Source organism: Eptatretus burgeri, chromosome 5, assembly GCF_056783735.1.
Source record: "Eptatretus burgeri isolate ZD-2024b chromosome 5, Ebu_testis_v1, whole genome shotgun sequence".
In the NCBI taxonomy this organism is placed as follows: Eukaryota; Metazoa; Chordata; class Myxini; order Myxiniformes; family Myxinidae; genus Eptatretus; species Eptatretus burgeri.
The window spans coordinates 26,994,601-27,011,200 of NC_140965.1; the positions used below are offsets into that span (position 1 = coordinate 26,994,601).

The following is a 16,600-nucleotide window of genomic DNA, read 5'->3' on the forward strand; positions in this document are numbered from 1 at the left end:
CCTTACTCCGGTCATGCTTATGATACGAGCATTGAACTTTGTGAGGGTACCAGAACATTCTGTTTTATTCTTTTTGGAAGATATGTTACCTTATCTTTCACCTAAATTTACAGAAGATGTTGAGTTTGTGTCTTCAGCAGGATAGAATCATGCTTCGAGATATAGCGTCCCCTGCTGGTACGACACCAGAAAGACAAGTTTAGTTGAATAAATCAATCCTGCTGGGGGTGAAAACTGGGTGATATAGCTTACAAGCAACCGAGCTCTCCACTGATGCCATCAGGATATAGACATGGGTGTGCCTTGACCTAAAGAACACAATGTGTGTTTTAGTAAAAGTAGTATTACCAACTTTTTTTTATTGTCTTTCTTTGTTCATTTTTCATTGAGTTACTTCCAAAACATGGTAAAAGACAAAGCAAAAACTGTTACCCAAGTCCCTTCTTCCTGGTTACCACCTCTGTGGCATTGAGTCTCCATTTGAGGTGGCATTGAGCCAATGATGCCTGTAGCCGACATTTGAGTATCTCTCAACAGTACCCTGACCCCACTGCCCATGCTCTCTTTTCCTTACTGGCCCTCATCCCATGAGATACATCGTTTTCCAACTCTCGTCAATGCCCAAAGCAATGGTTAACAGCTGTTTCCTGCCCGTTGAGACATTCACGAAAGGTTGCCGCTCTTTATCTGAGACTTTTGGCCCAGCTGCTGTGCTTCCCGCCAACAACCAACATTGTCTGACTATGATGGTAAAATGGCATTACAAACTTATCACAGCACAAAGGATAGGGAAAAGTTAAATATTATTTGGCTGTTTGATAAACAATATTCCTGGCAGGCCGGTAGGGCAAACACAAGCTTGTTCATGTCATGTCGGCTGTTATTGGTGTAAATAGCGTTAATTTGGCCAGTAAGAAACTGTGTGTGTGCGCACTTGCACACCCTTCACCTGTAAAGCATCAGGATAAAGCTTTGTAATATCTTCCCATCTTCTGAAGAATCACACCCGGACTAGTCGATTCCAAGACAACTAGATTATTGTGAATGAGCAATCCTTTCAATATAAAATAAAATACTAGTAAATTTAGCCAGAGCATGCATAGCCTACTCTTTGTATAGAATGTTGTGGGATAGTGATATGCTCTAATATGTAATACCATGTTTGCATGTCAATGAAACAGCAATTTGCACAAATCTCATTATTCACTAACTTTTGCACCTGGTCACTGATGCTTCTCTGGTGTGCATAAAATACGCAATTTGTTGTTTGTTTTTTTGACCATGATACATTTGTGATCATTGTCAGGTCAAGCCAGATCAGATCTGTGATTTGCTACAGGTAACATGTAAACCTGTTTTATGGTTGGGTTGTCGGCGACTAAACCATCTTCCCCACTAGGTTTTCTGGTGAGGAGGGTGTATGGATATGGACACTCGGTAGGATTAAAAACAAGACCTGTCAAAGGGTGGAGGAGCTCCTTGTGAGCCAACGGCCATCCATTTATAATGCCCAACTGTGTCTGTGGACGTCCTCCTGCAGTTGGGTTACTTTCTTTGAGGAGGGGCAGGATTTTCACTGCGGCCACTGTAAAACACTTCATTTCACAAAATCCACAAATGTAAGGATATCTGAAAACCTACTCTGTGGGAGTACCACCTGTGCTGATACCCTTCACAGGGCAGCTCATTGGATGACAGGATTGTGGCAAAGCCTTCGGGATCCCCATTCATTGATGATAGGAGGAAAACCACGGGGTAAACCTCCAGGGTCAGATTGCGGTGATGTGTGTCGGGGTGGTGCTGAGGTGTCTTCCACCAGAAGGCAGTCTCCTTGGGTTAACCTGAGGTGGTCCCTTCGGGTGGGTGCCTGGAATGTGCTATCCCTAATGGAGGATGATCACCTGTCTCTGTTATCATCTGAGCTCAAGCGTTTGAACACAGGCATTGCAGCACTCTCTGATATTCGGATACCGGATAGTGGCAAGATCATGAAGGGTGGTTACACCTACTATTGGTCTGGTGGTCACTTTGATGGTTACCATTTCGAAAAAGTTGCTGTAGCTGTGTCCAATAAGCTGACTCCAGTGATAATTGAGGTAACACCAGTCAACGAGCATATGATGAGACAAAGGATTCATCACTCTTTGATTGTCATTTCCCTGGTCTCTGTATATGCTCTGACTGAAGTGAGTGATCTCACTGTGAAGAACGCATTCTAAGCCGCACTCGAGATTGTGGTTGATCAGTGCCCCAGGGAAGATACTCTTCTTGTCTTGGGGGATTTCAATGCATCGACGAGAACTGATAGGGATGGATAGGAAACATGTGTTGGTCCCCATGAACCTGGAACTGTGAACCAGAATAACACTAAGTTCCTTGACTTTGCAAAAAGTCGTGGACTTCGGGTGGCTGGTTCATGGTTTCAGCACCCACAGGTTCATCGCTGGACTTGGTGTTCCAATGCTGGTGGTGTGGCAAAGGAGATTGACCATGTGCTCGTTGATTGTCACTGGAGGATGATCCAGAACTGCAGCATTGACCGGAGTGCTCAGTTCCTCAATACCGACCACAGGCTTGTTGTAGCAACTCTGAAGTTGCAGCTTAAATCCAGGAGAATGGTACCATCCCAGCCTAGGCTGGATGATGGCAAGCTCAAGGATGAGAGGATCACTGAGGAGTTTGCGAATAGGTTGAGCGGAGATTTGGGGGGTCTGGGTGCTTTGGAGAATCCTAGAGAGTTGTGGAGTGCCTTCAAGACAACCGTCCTTGATGTTGCCAGTGGATGTCTTGGAACTCACCATCGGGCGAAGAATAATTTTGTCTCTTGGGACACTGGAAATAATGGACCAGAGTCGCAAGGCCAGGCTTAATGCAGAGCTGAGCTGTTCAGGGCACTGAGGCATAAAAGTGTACGTGTGCTAAGGGTGGACAAGGAGGTCTGTGTGTGAGGAATCTGTGAGGGGGTGGAGCATCGCCTGTGGTCAAGTGATTCTCATCCTGCTTACAGGGCAATTCACACATCAAGTTCCTCCAAGCCTGTCCATTGGTGTACTGCAGTTCCAGTGGAGGGTGGTGAGCTCTTGACAAAAGAGTCCGAAGTGAAGGTCTGCCAGGCCAGTTACATTGAGTGGGTATACCAGGCTGATCCACCAGCTGTTGAGTTGGACATCAGGGGTGTTACAATCCCTGTTGCTGACCCTCCAATCAACTGTGATCCACCTTTATTTGTGGAAACACAGGCTGCGGTGAACTGGATGAAATGGGGAAAAGCTCCTAGGATCGATGGCATCCATGCAGAACTTCTCCAGGCTGGTGGAAATGCTGTACTTGTATCATTGCATGCAGTTCTGTGCCCTGCCTGGAACACAGACATCATCCCAACTGACTGGAAGAGGGGCCTTGTTGTCCTTGTCTTGAAACGGAAGGGTGATCGCCAGGACTGCAACAACGACCGAGGGGTGACGCTACTCTCAGTGCAGGGTAAGGTCTTTGCTTGGATAATTATTGATAGGGTTCACCACTATCTGCTTGAGCACCAGCGTCCAGAGCTTGTCAAGCTTTATACCAAAGAGGTCAACGATTGACCGTATCCTTGCTCTTCGGGTCCTCACCGAACGCAGGCGAGTTTCAGCAGGGGCTGCTAGCAGCCTATGTTGAGCTTAGCAAAGCGTTCGATTCAGTGAATCAGGATGCCCTCTGAAGGATTCTTGGACTTCGTGTGGTGCCACCAAAACTGATCAATCTGATGTCTGAATTGTACTCTGGTACTGAGAGTGCTGTGAGATGTAGTGATACAATTTCCGACAAATTTCTATTTGTTACTGGAGTTCGTCAGGGGTGTGTACTGGCTCCCACACATTCCAGCGCTTGTATGGACTGCATTTTGGGGAGGATGTCAGAGAGATCAAGCTGCGGTGCATCGTTTAGGAATGTCAAGATCTCTGACCTTGATTTCGCTGATGATGCAGTCATCTTTACGGAGACTCTGGATATCTTTTTGGAGCCCTCGAGGTGCTGAATGAGGAGTCTGAGCTGCTGGGATTACGGGTTTCTTGGGTCAAAACTAAGATCCAGGCTTTCAATGACATTCTGAATGCTGCTATCTTGTCTGTACCTGTTTATGGTGAGGATGTTGAGGTCACGGAGAGATTGACTTACCTTGGCAGTAATATTCATGTCTCTACTCGTTGTGAGTCAGAGGTCAATAGACATCTTGGTCGGGTCTGGGGAGTGATGGATTCACTGGTGATGGGGTGTGGCACTGTTGGTACCTGTGCAGGAGCATGAACGTCCGATTCTTCAGGTCCTTGGTCTTTCCAGTCTTGCTCTACAGGTGTGAGACTTGGACTCTGATCAGGGGTCTGAGATGGAGATTTAATTCCTTTGGAACCAGGTGTCTTTGGAGAATCCTTGGCTCTCGCTGGTCATACTTTGTGTCCAATGAGCGGTTGCTGAGAGAGACTCAAATGAGATTTGTGACCTCCATAGTCCATGAGCGCTAGCTGCAGCTGTATGGACATGTGGCTCGTTTTCCTGACGCTGATCCTGCTCACCAGATTCTCTCAGTGAGGGAGCCTCGTGAGCGGAGGAGGCCAAATGGCCGACCACTTGCCTCGTGGTTGCAGCAGGAGATCCCCATCTCAACGAGATGGGGATGGGCCAGCTATCTGCCTGGGGGATGCCAGACGGAAGCCTCTGGAGTACCGGCGGAAAGTGGAAGCAGCAACGCGCTACTCCGGCGCATGCCCCCATACCTGACCTGATACATTTGGTCGTTACTTAACCAATCTCAACCAGACATGACATGAGAACTAAAGGTGACATGATGGAGGTTGTAGCGACTTCATTTGCCCCAACCCCAAGAGGGGTTTCCTCCTTTGGTGAAGTACATGCTCGGGTGTATATCCGTGTTACAGTAGCTAATCATGGTGTTTTCTTTCTTCCAAGGCCGCTTCTAATAACAAAAGTAACAACTTTAATGCCAACAGGATAATATGAATGGTATTCCAAAACAATATTAATAGGTCCGAATAATATCCCCATCTTCAAGGGGGATTTCCTCCTTGGACAAACACTGTGTTACTGTATATAAACATCGTATTGTGGCGTTTCATGGGCACCCTACCAGAAGTAAAATATTATAAACCACAAACATGTATGATTACCATTTTGAACAGTCGCTACTGCTGTTTAACACTAAACTGAAAGGGAGGAAATCCGACGTTCTTGAGGCATTATATACTTGTAAGACCCAAGCCTGGATCTACCGTCATCTGCATAACCCCAGAGACGATAATAACATGATCCTTCCTGCTATTCCCATATAGAGTCGGAAAACTAGTATTATCAAATGAGCCATCATTCCAGCATACAATGTGTTCAGATCCATCCATGTATTACTTCATCATTGTGGGTGGTGTGATGGGATGGATTAAAAATTAGGGTTCAAATGAGAGTTTGAAAATTAGGAGAAGGAAGAGCAATGCGATGGGATGGAAATTAAAGGAAATGTGGAAGGAGTGGAACAAAAACGAATGAATGTTGGGAAGAAACAGAAGTAAAACAAGGAGAGGGATCATATACAACTTTCAGAGTAGAAGGATGGAGAAGGGTTAAAATTGTTATTTTATATACATAATAGTAGGTATCATAGGTACATCACAGCATTTAATTATCAGTGTCTTCATTGACCATATAATATAGTTTCTTCATTCGATTACACTATGCCATATGTAAATTATTGTATAAGTTAGTGGCTGTTTGTATTTGGTATGTATAGTTACTTACTAGCCTGCTTGGCTCTTTCCCGGTAAGTGGCAATCAATTCTTCTTCATCCATGTTCATCTCAGCTGGAATACCTCCACTCAGGATTGGTTGAATGGGTGGTTCTGCTGCCATTGGAGTAGATTCTGGCAGGTCAGCAGAAATCTCGTTGCAGGGGACATTTAGCTGAAGTGAAACTCCCTCAGGTCCATATTCCACTTTTGGTGGAGTTCCGTCATTGGCGGGCTTTGTAAGCTGGACCGAAACAGATGTGACACCCACCCCATCAGTGCAATGCGACGTTTCCACTTTTCCTGGCCAAGTTGAAGAGGGATCCTGAGAAGGATACTGTCTTGCCTGTGTTATCATGACCTTTCCACCTGTATTTATGGAGTAATCATTGGTCTTCTGGGTTGAGCTGAGATGTGGCACGGCTTGTTCGTGCAGCAACCCTTCAACATCCGTTGTCCTGCGAATAACACAGTTTCAACAAATATATTAATAGATAATAGTTGTGCAAAAATATTTCTGTTAGAGGGATAAACAAGTCTACATAGTAAGTGAGGCATATTTTAGAATAGAGTGGTATCAGAAAAATATTTTTGAAGGAGCTTCAACAAACATTGCACTGCACATTGTGGTCTTCATTAAAGTTATATAATAGGAGGTATCATAGGTATACCACACGTATCACAGCGGTTAATTATCTGTGGCTTCAGCCACCATATAAAAAATAGTTTCTTCATGAGATTACACTATGTCATATGTAAACTAGTCAAGAAGTTAATGGGCTGTTGTTTGTACTTGGTTGTCAAAAAACAACTTTTCCTCTGCTTATTGAAAGATATATATACAACACCAGTATATACTATACATCTGGAAAAATACTTCTTGAAAGTTTTTTCCTCTGCTTATTGAAAGAGGTATACAGCACCAGCATATACATCTGGAAAAGGAATATTAGGCTTCTGTTCCTGCACAACTTCAAGGCTTGGCCCACTTGGAGTCGAGTCACTTTTCATAATACTGCATTTTGCTGCTGAGGTGGATCGTGATGAGGGAATAATAAGAGTACAATAATCCACAACATTTAGGTAGCACGAACATATCTCCCAATTAAGCTGTTCAAAAGTGCTCCATGATGCAGCGAGCCAAGCCTGTGCAATGGTTGCAAACCTCTGATTGTTTGACTGTGTTCCATCCTTTTAAAATGCTGAGCATCACGCAAGGAAGCAGTATGTACCATTTTTAAAGTGTTTATGACTCGGCCGGGGTTGGGTTCAAACCTTATACTTCTCAGACTCAGAGCGGACGCTCTAACCATGATGCCACCGAGTCTGGTTGGGGTCTATAGCACACGATTATTGGGGTTTTCGGTGCAACCATGGCTAGGGAAAGCTTCATTTCATCACCTTGTCACAGTCCACCCCAGCAGCGAAATATAATATTATGGTGTATGGTTCAATCTTTCAGATAATGAAATGGAGGTGAAGTGAGAATGGAGAATGCAGAGAAGAAAGCTGAATGACAAAGTCTTTCATTAACTTAGAGGTGAAAAGGAATGAATTTGAGATGATAATGAGGGTACGAATTCAAATCGGTACCTTTTTATGAGGAACTCCAAATAATCTCCACCATAGTCGACAAGCTGCATGGCTTGAGTATGGGTTAAAGTGCCACATGGCACACCATTGATTGCCAGAACCTCATCGTTCTCACATAGGCCTGCCCGCCATGCTACACTCTGCTTTCGCAGCTTTGGTGTGGGACAGATGGTCATGGGGCACAAGGGTGGCGCATAGGAGGGATTTGGGGGAAAGAGAGAGGGTTGGAAGGAGTTTAAGGAGACAGTTATAAATAATAAACCAAATCCTAGTGAAGAATATAACGACTGTGCACAGGTATATTGGGTGCAATGGTTTATGAATAATTTATACAAGCTGTGCTTGCATTGGACTGGCTGTTTTAAGACAGTGGGATATACATCTAATATATAAAGCTCATGCTGACGAGCCACTCACTGACTCACTGACTGATATTTTGGTACCTTCCGGGTGACAAAAAAAACTGAAATTTCACGTGGCGATGGACATCGAAGCTGATACACTGGGAAAAATCACAGAACCGTCGGAAAGTGTCCGTAAATGAAAACATATAAAAAATGAAAATAAATAATTTAAAAAATAAATGCAGGCGAGTGACCTGAGACAATTAAATGGGGAAGCATGGTAATTTTGTGTGCCGACAGACATTGAAGCCAGTACACCAGAAAAAAAATCACAGAACCGCCGGAAAGTGTCCGTAAATGAAAATATTAATTCATGAAAATAAATAAATGAAAAAACAAATTAAAAAAAAACAAACAAATGCAGGTGAGAGACCCGAGACAATGGGAAAACACGGTTCGTTGTTGCTTCCAATGTGTAAGCATACCCCGCTAGTATATTATGTGTGCTGTCATCAGAAACTTTGTCAAGAATGTGCATGCACATACACATCAAACTATATTATTAGCATATTAAATGAAGTGAATATCACAAAGTAGTAAACATTACAAACGAGAAAGGCCTCTACATCTACATCATAGAAGACAGCTTAGCACACAAAAACATGTTATGATGAGTAGTTAACACCACAAGCAGAGGTTGTGATGGACAAACAAGGTCAATATATAAGCACATTTGACAAAGGACTACAGAGAGCACGACTGAAGTGAAAATGGAAGCAAATTCAGGAAATCGGAAAACAAGTGGCAAAAGAAAATTGGTCACTTGTGAGATAAGATGTGAAAAAATAACTTCGTAGATCATGAATTCTCCATAGCAGCAGATTGTACAACGATGTCTAGTGATGCATGTGGGTGAGCCACGAAGCAATTTAACATAATCCATAGATAGGACGGCCATTCATTTGCAATGCTAACGTACATATCCAGGAAATGAAGATTGTGGGGCTGAAAAGGAATATTGGTGAGAAGGGTTGGGAATGAGCGATGAGGGAGCGGGGGTGAGGAGGGGGAGAAGGGGGATGGGGGGGACTCAATACCTTTCAATACTTCAACTCCAATTTGCAGAAAATCCCACACCATTGTAAAATTTATTTATTGTGAGGAACATGCACCTCTTTGTCTCAAAATTATATTTTGTGATCAAGTAATACTTTCTGCCCAAGAAATAAAGCATAAATAGGATTGAAAAAAATTAATTGAATATGTATTCAGAAATTATCCTGGTGGAAATAGTTTGCAAAAAACTTGTGAAGGTAAATAACAACTTTATGGCAGATTAATATACTGCCACAATCATATCCTGAATAGAAGGCGAGATGTAATAAAAATTACATAAGCGGATGCTTAACACCACAAGCAGAGGTTGTAATGGACTCTGCAAAGTGTTTAATTCTGTATTTGCACAAGTTGGCAAACTAAGTAACTGTCTTATACTCAAAGGGAATAATGAAGTCCCGACTGCAGTAAAGAAGCAGAAGTTTTCAATCATGCATTCTGGAATCTTGAAATGCATTTATAAAACAAAGTAGAATACGGAAAGAAAGCCAGGGGGAGAGGGTAGCAGCTTAAGATTCGTGTTTGCAGATTTGTAAGTTATTATGATGGTTTTGAAATTCTGTTGACACCTTATATCTATGAATCAGTTCTCGTGTTGCATTGTATTCTTAATTTTGCTGCTGTATGTAATAAATATTGGACCGCACATGCTAAAGCTCACCTGGATCAGGAGAAACAGTCATTCAAACCCCACCGCAGACCGATTTAGATCCTGATGTATCCATTTTGTGGGGTCAAACCGGTTTAAATTGGGTAAAGCTCCTGGGATCTGTGGGCTGAACTTCTCAAGGCTGGTGGAAATTCTGTACTTGTGTTGCTGCATGCAGTTCTGTGTTCTGTCTGGAACAAAGGCATCATTCCAACTGATTGAAAGAAAGACCTTCTTGTCCCTCTCTAGAAATAGAAGGGTGATCACCAGGACGGCAACAAAAACTGAGGGGTGACGCTGCTCTTAGTGCCGTGTAAGGTCTTTGCTCAGATAATTATTGATTGGGTTTACCACCATCTACTTGAGCACTAACCAGCACCCAGAGCAATCAGGCTTCACACGAAAGAGGTCAACGATTGACCGTATCCTTGCTCTTCGGGTCCTCACCGAATGCTGATGAGAGTTCTGGCAGGGGCTGCTTGCAGCCTATGGTGATCACTGCAAAGTGTTTAATTCAGTGAATCAGGATTCCCTCTGGAGGGTTCTTTGTCTTTGTTGGGAGCCACCAAAACTGATCAATCTGATGTCTGAACGATACTCTGGTACTGAGAGTGCTATGAGATGTGGTGATACCATCTGTGACTTATTTCCAGTTGTTACTGGAGTTCGTCAGGGGTGGCTACTGCCACCCCCCACCCCCCCCCATACACACACACACACACACACACACACACACACACACACACACACACACACACACACACACACACACACACACACACACACACACACACACACACACACACACACACACACACACACACACACACACACACTTTTCAGCGCTTGTACAGACTGGATTCTGGGGAGGATGTTGGAGAGATCAAGCTACAGTGCATCATTTGGGAATGTCAATATCTCTGACCTTTATTTCGCAGATGATGCAATCATCTTTGCGGAGACTGGATATCCTTTTGGGAGCCCTTGGGGTGCTGAATGAGGAGTTGGAGCCGCTGGGATTACAGATTTTCTTGGTCAAAACTAAGATCCAGGCTTTCAGTGACACCTTGGATGCTGATATCCTGTCTGTATCTGTTTGTGGTGAGGATGTTGAGGTCATGGAAAGATTCACTTACTTTGGCAGTGATATTCATGTCTCTGCTGGCTGTGAGCCTTCAGTCAATGGACATCTGGGTCGAGCCTGGGGAATCATGGATTCAATGGATCATGGGGTGTGGTGCTGTCGGTACCTATGCAGGAGGATGAAAGTCTGAGTCTTCAGTTCCTCGGTGTTTCCTGTCTTGCTCTACGGATGTGAGACTTGGACTCTGACCAAGGATCTGAGATGGAGACATAATTTGTTTGGTACCAGGTCTCTTTGGAGAACCTTGGCTTTCGCTGGTCGGACTTTGTGTCCAATGAGTAGTTGCTGTAAGAGACTCAAATGAGATTTGTTATCTGTATAGTCTGTGAGCATCAGCTGCAGCTGTATGGACATGACTTGTTTTCCTGACATTGATCCTGCTCACCAGATTCTCTCAGGGAGGGAGCCTCATGAGTGAAGGACGTCGATGGGCTGACCACGTGCCTTGTAGTTGCAGCAGGTTGATCAGCATCTCAAGGAGATGGGGATGGGCCAGGCATCTGCCTGGGGGATGGCCAGTCAGAGGAGTACCGGCGGAACGTGGACGCGGCAATGCACTGCTCCGGTGCATGCCCCCTACCTGACCTGACTAATCCCCCCCACCCCACCCCACATTAATGAACATAGATTTGGATGTAGTCAATACACTCATTCTAGTCAGGTCAGGTTCGATCTGTGTCCTGCTACAGGTACCATGTAAACCTGTACTAACCTGTTCCATGGTCGGGTTGTCGGCGACGAAACCGTCTCCCCCACCAGGTTTTCTGGTGAGGGGGGTGTTTGGATATGGACACCCAGCAGGATTAAAAACAAAACGTGTCAAAGGGTGGAGGAGCTCCTTGTGAGCCAACGGCCATCCATATCTAGTGCCCAACTGTGTCTGCAGACGTCCTCCTGCAGTTGGATTACTTCTTATTAGGAGGTTGGTGGCAGGATTTGCACTCCGGCCACCGTAAAACCCTTCATTCCGCAAAACGCAAAAAAGTCTGAAAACCCACTCCGTGGGAGTACCTCTTGTGCAGCTTCCCTTCGCAGGGCAGCTCACCGGATGATGGGATTGGGGCAAAGCCTTCGGGACCCCCAATCTTTGATGATAGGAGGGAAACCACGGGGTAACATCCCTGGGTCAGATTGAGGGAGAGTGTGTCGGAGTGGTGCTGAGGTGTCGTCCACCAGACGGCGGTCTCCTTGGGTTAACCTGAGGTGGTCCCTTCGGGTGGGTGCCTGGAATGTCCAATCCCTAAGAGAGGATGATCACCTGTCTCTGTTATCATCTGAGCTTAAGCGTTTGGACATCGGAATTGCAGCTCTCTCTGAGGTTCGGAGACTGGATTGCGGCGAGATAATGGTGGGTGGTTACACCTACTATTGGTCTGGTCGCTCTGATGGTTACCATACCCAAGGAGTTGCTGTAGCTGTGTCCAAGAAGCTGACCCCAATGATAATTGAGGTAACACCGGTCAACGAGCGTATTTTGAGATAAAGGATTTGTCACTCCTTAGGTGTCATTTCCCTGGTCTCTGTTTATGCTCCGACTGAGGCGAGTGATCTCACCGTGAAGGATGCATTCTACGCCACGCTCGAGTCTGTGGTTGATCAGTGCCCCAGACGAGATACACTTCTAGTCTTGGGAGATTTCAATGCATCGACTGGAACTGATAGGGATGGTTATGAGGTGTGTGTTGGTCCCCATGGGTCAGGAACTATTAACCAGAATAGCACTAAGTTACTTGACTTTGCAAGAAGTCATGGACTTAGGGTGGCTGGTTCATGGTTTCAGCGCCCACAAGCTCATCGCTGGACTTGGTATTCCAACGCTGGCGGTGTGGCAAAGGAGATTGACCATGTCCTCATTGACGGTCGTTGGAGGATGATCCACAACTGCAGGGTCTACCGGAGTGCTCAGTTCCTCAATACTGACCACAGGCTTGTTGTAGCAACTCTAAAGCTGCATCTTAAATCCTGGAGAATGGTACCATCCCAGCCTAGGCTGGATGTTGCCAAGCTCAGGGATGAGAGAGTAGCTGAGGAGTTTGCGAACAGGCTGAGTGGACGCTTGGGGGTCTGGGTGCTTTTGGGGGTCCTGAAGAGTTGTGGAGCGCCTTCAAGACCACCGTCCTTGATGTTGCCGGTGGATGTCTTGGAGCTCACCGCAGGGCAAAGAAGAATTTTGTCTCTCAAGGGACACTGGATACCAATGACCAGAGTCGCAGGGCCAGGCTGAATGGCAGAGCTTAGCTGTTCAGGGAGCTGAGGCGTAAAACTGTACGTGCACTGAGGGTGGACAAGGAGGCCTATGTGCGAGGAATCTGTGAGGGGGTAGAGCATCACCTGTGGACAGGTGATTCTCGTCCCGCTTACAGGGGAATTCGCGCATTACGTTCATCCAAGCCCATCCCTTGGAGCACTGCAGTTCGAGCAGAGAGTGGTAGGCTCTCGACAGAGGAGTCTGAAGTGAAGGCCCGCTGGGCCGGTTACTTTGAGCGGTTGTACCAGGTTGATCCCCCAGCTGTCGAGTTGGACGTCATGGGTGTTACAATCCCTGTTGCTGACCCTCGAATCAACTGTGGTCCACCTTCGCTTGTGGAAACACGGGCTGCGGTGAACCAGTTGAAACGGGGCAAAGCTCCAGGGATCTGTGGCATCCATGCCGAACTTCTCAAGGCTGGTGGAAATGCTTCACTCGTGTCGTTGCATGCAGTTTTGTGCTCTGCCTGGAACACAGGCATCATCCCAACTGACTGGAAGAGGGGCCTTGTTGTCCCTCTCTGGAAAGGGAAGGGTGATCGCCAAGACTGCAACAACTACCGAGGGTGACGCTGCTCTGTGCCGGGCAAGGTCTTTGCTCGGATAATTCTTGATAGGGTTCGCCACCATCTGCTTGAGCACCAGCGTCCAGAGCAGTCAGGCTTTACACCAAAGAGGTCAACGATTGACTGTATCCTTGCCCTTCGTGTCCTCACCGAACGCAGACGAGAGTTTCGGCAGGGACTGCTTGCAGCCTATGTTGATCTCTGTAAAGCGTTCGATTCAGTGGATCGGGATGTCCTCTGGAGGATTCTTGGTCTTCGTGGGGTGCCACCAAAACTGATCGATCTGATGTCTGAACTCTACTCTGGTACTGAGAGTGCTGTGAAGTGTGGTGGTACCATCTCTGACTTATTTCCAGTTGTTACTGGAGTTCGTCAGGGATGTGTACTTGCCCCCACACTTTTCAGCACTTGTATGGACTGGATTTTAGGGAGGATGTCGGAGAGATCAAGTTGCGGTGCATCGTTTGGGAATGTCAAGATCTCGGACCTTGATTTTGCAGATGATGCAGTCATCTTTGCGGAGACTTTAGACATCCTTTTGGGGGCCCTCGAGGTGCTGAATGAGGAGTCGGAGCGCTGGGATTACGGGTTTCTTGGGTCAAAACTAAGATCCAGGCTTTCGGTGACATCTTGGATGCTGCTGTCCTGTCTGTGTCTGTTTGTGGTGAGGATATTGTGATCGTGGAGAGATTCACTTACCTTGGCAGTGATATTCATGTCTCTGCTGGCTGCGAGTCAGAGGTCAATAGACGTCTGGGTCGGGCCTGGGGAGTCATGGATTCACTGGATCATGGGGTGTGGCGCTGCCGGTACCTGTGCGGGAGGACGAAAGTCTGAGTCTTCAGGTCCTTGGTACTTCCAGTCTTGCTCTATGGGTGCGAGACTTGGACTCTGACCAAGGATCTGAGACGGAGACTTAATTCCTTTGGTACCAGGTCTCTTCGGAGAATCCTTGGCTATCGCTGGTCGGATTTTGTGTTCAACGAGTTGTTGCTGAGAGAGACTCGGATGAGATTTGTTACCTGCATAGTCCGTGAGCGTCAGTTGCGGCTGTATGGACATGTGGCTCGTTTTCCTAACACTGATCCTGCTCACCAGATTCTCTCAGCGAGGGAGTCTCATGAGTGGAGGAGGCCAGTGGGCCGACCACGTGCCTCATGGTTGCAGCAGGTTGAGCATCATCTCAAGGAGATGGGGATGGGCCTGGCATCTGCTTGGGGGATGGCCAGACGGAGGCCCCTGGAGTACCGGCGGAAAGTGGACGCAGCGACGCGCTGTTCTGGCACATGCTCCCATAACTGACCCTGAATACACTTTGAAACATCATGAGTTATGAAGGTTGTGAACAAATTTCATCAAAATTGTGTTTTGGAGAAGAGAGCAAATACCTATTTTGGTGGATCAACCCTCCCCCCCTCACCCCGCCGTTGCCCCCTTTCGACCCTTTTAATGAGTGCAGATTTTGAAGCAGTCAATATGCCTTCGTTAAGTATCAGATATCAAGCTTGTTGCCAAGTTTCATCAAAATTGTGTTTGGTTCAAGCAATAATGACTAAAGTGCCACTGATTCACTCACTCACTCACTCACTCACTCACTCACTGATTCACTCACTCACCTACGGACACTGCTCAATCGTGTAAGCTCACTGGACTAAAGTCCAGGTGAGCTAAAGATGGTACTGTTGGAAAGCTAATGACCGATTTACTTGGGACAATTTTTTTTCTCCTTTTAATCTTAAAGTTGCCTGTTTTAAAAGCCCTCTGTCTGGGATTGAAAAAGAAGAAGTGTGAATGAGAGCTCAATGCAGTGGTTCCAATGGTAACATTTATTATTCCATGACAGAATGGACCTTTAAGAAGGACATGGAAGATTCACACAAAATTAAGAAGAAATCTTTCTTGAAGCAACAAATAAAATTACACCGAAGGAGCACACAAACAACAACCACAGCCACCACGACAGCAGAAACAACAATGTGTTATAAAATATCTTTTTCATGTGTTTCACCCTAATTTTAATCCTCATTGACACTCACAAATCGATATGCAATATATTTGTGCAGTACATCACGCTGTCTTTTGATTAAAGCCATCAACGAAGTGACGGGTAAACATGCCTAGTAATAAAAGTGAAGAAACGCATGCGGTTATCTCGTTACATTGTGTCACATGCTCACTCTCTCTGCCATGTAGAATTATTGGCAAACAAATAGAGGGGGAAAAAAACTTTCCTCCTATTCATCTCATTTTTGGCATTTAAAAAAAATCGATCAAGATTTGGCATCTTCAAACAGCCACATTAAAGATGATGTAGAATTGCAAAAGAAAGCTGCTGTTGGAAAACATTTGTTTTTTTCCTGGAATAAATAATGTTTATTTACATTTGTTGTTGGTATTTTTCAACCATTTCAGTTTTGGGAAATGCTTTAAATGGATTCTTGCTTTGTTTTTGAGAGAACGTAGAAAAAGGAGAGGGGTGGGCAGGGTGGGCAGAGCTGCTGATCCATTAGCCCAAATGATGGATCGAAGCCTGACAATTAGATAAAGATGAAGAAGGCCTTTTTCTGCAGCTTCCTCAGGCTCCTTACAACTAATGAACAACACTTTGGACTCAGACTTTGAAGATGGCAGTAGATCAGCAGTTGCTCCACTCTAAAGAGAAGCAAAAATTGAAATGAACTGTGAAAGAATACCGAGCATGCAATTAAAAGCTCATTGCAATTCTGAAAATATTTGGCTCAGAGTAGAACACTGATGTGTTGACTTAAATCAGAATCTTGTATTAAAAAACTAGCAGCTGAAGAAAGATCAAAAGAACACAAAACACTAAAATATTCAATAGAACTTCTGCCAAGTTTGGTCACAAAATCTGCCAAAGAGTGGAGTGTTTTTCGGCTCTTTATTTATACATAAGGTTATTACTACACATTTCAAAAAGATAGATAATTTAAGGTCTGTTAAAAGATCACTTAGAAGTAGTGTACGGTATTTTCCGCACTCAGAGAATCAGAAATATTTTGTGAAGACGCAATAGCAAAGGAAGTGGAATCATCAACAAACTTAAACAAAGGGAGAATAATTTTAATTTTCTCATTATTGTAAGTAATCTAAATATATAAAAGCCCTGTGTATTTATTTCTGTCACACAGGAAGTGACATCGTGTTT

The 16,600-nt window shown here is 45.2% G+C and overlaps 1 protein-coding gene across 2 annotated transcripts in view; it reads right to left on the reverse strand.

Annotated features, from left to right (window-relative positions):
- Positions 1-16,600, reverse strand: part of LOC147026121 (synaptopodin 2-like protein) — a 69,304-nt gene that overhangs the window by 36,907 nt on the left and 15,797 nt on the right. Inside the window, exons 2-3 of one of the 2 annotated variants that reach the window (XM_085881231.1) lie at positions 7,369-7,520; positions 5,788-6,233 (exon numbers count right to left, since the gene is read on the reverse strand). In XM_085881231.1, coding sequence (XP_085737357.1) covers positions 5,788-6,233; positions 7,369-7,520 — 598 coding nt within the window. The remainder of the gene's footprint in view (positions 1-5,787; positions 6,234-7,368; positions 7,521-16,600) is intronic. The other variant, XM_085881232.1, reaches the window with a different exon arrangement.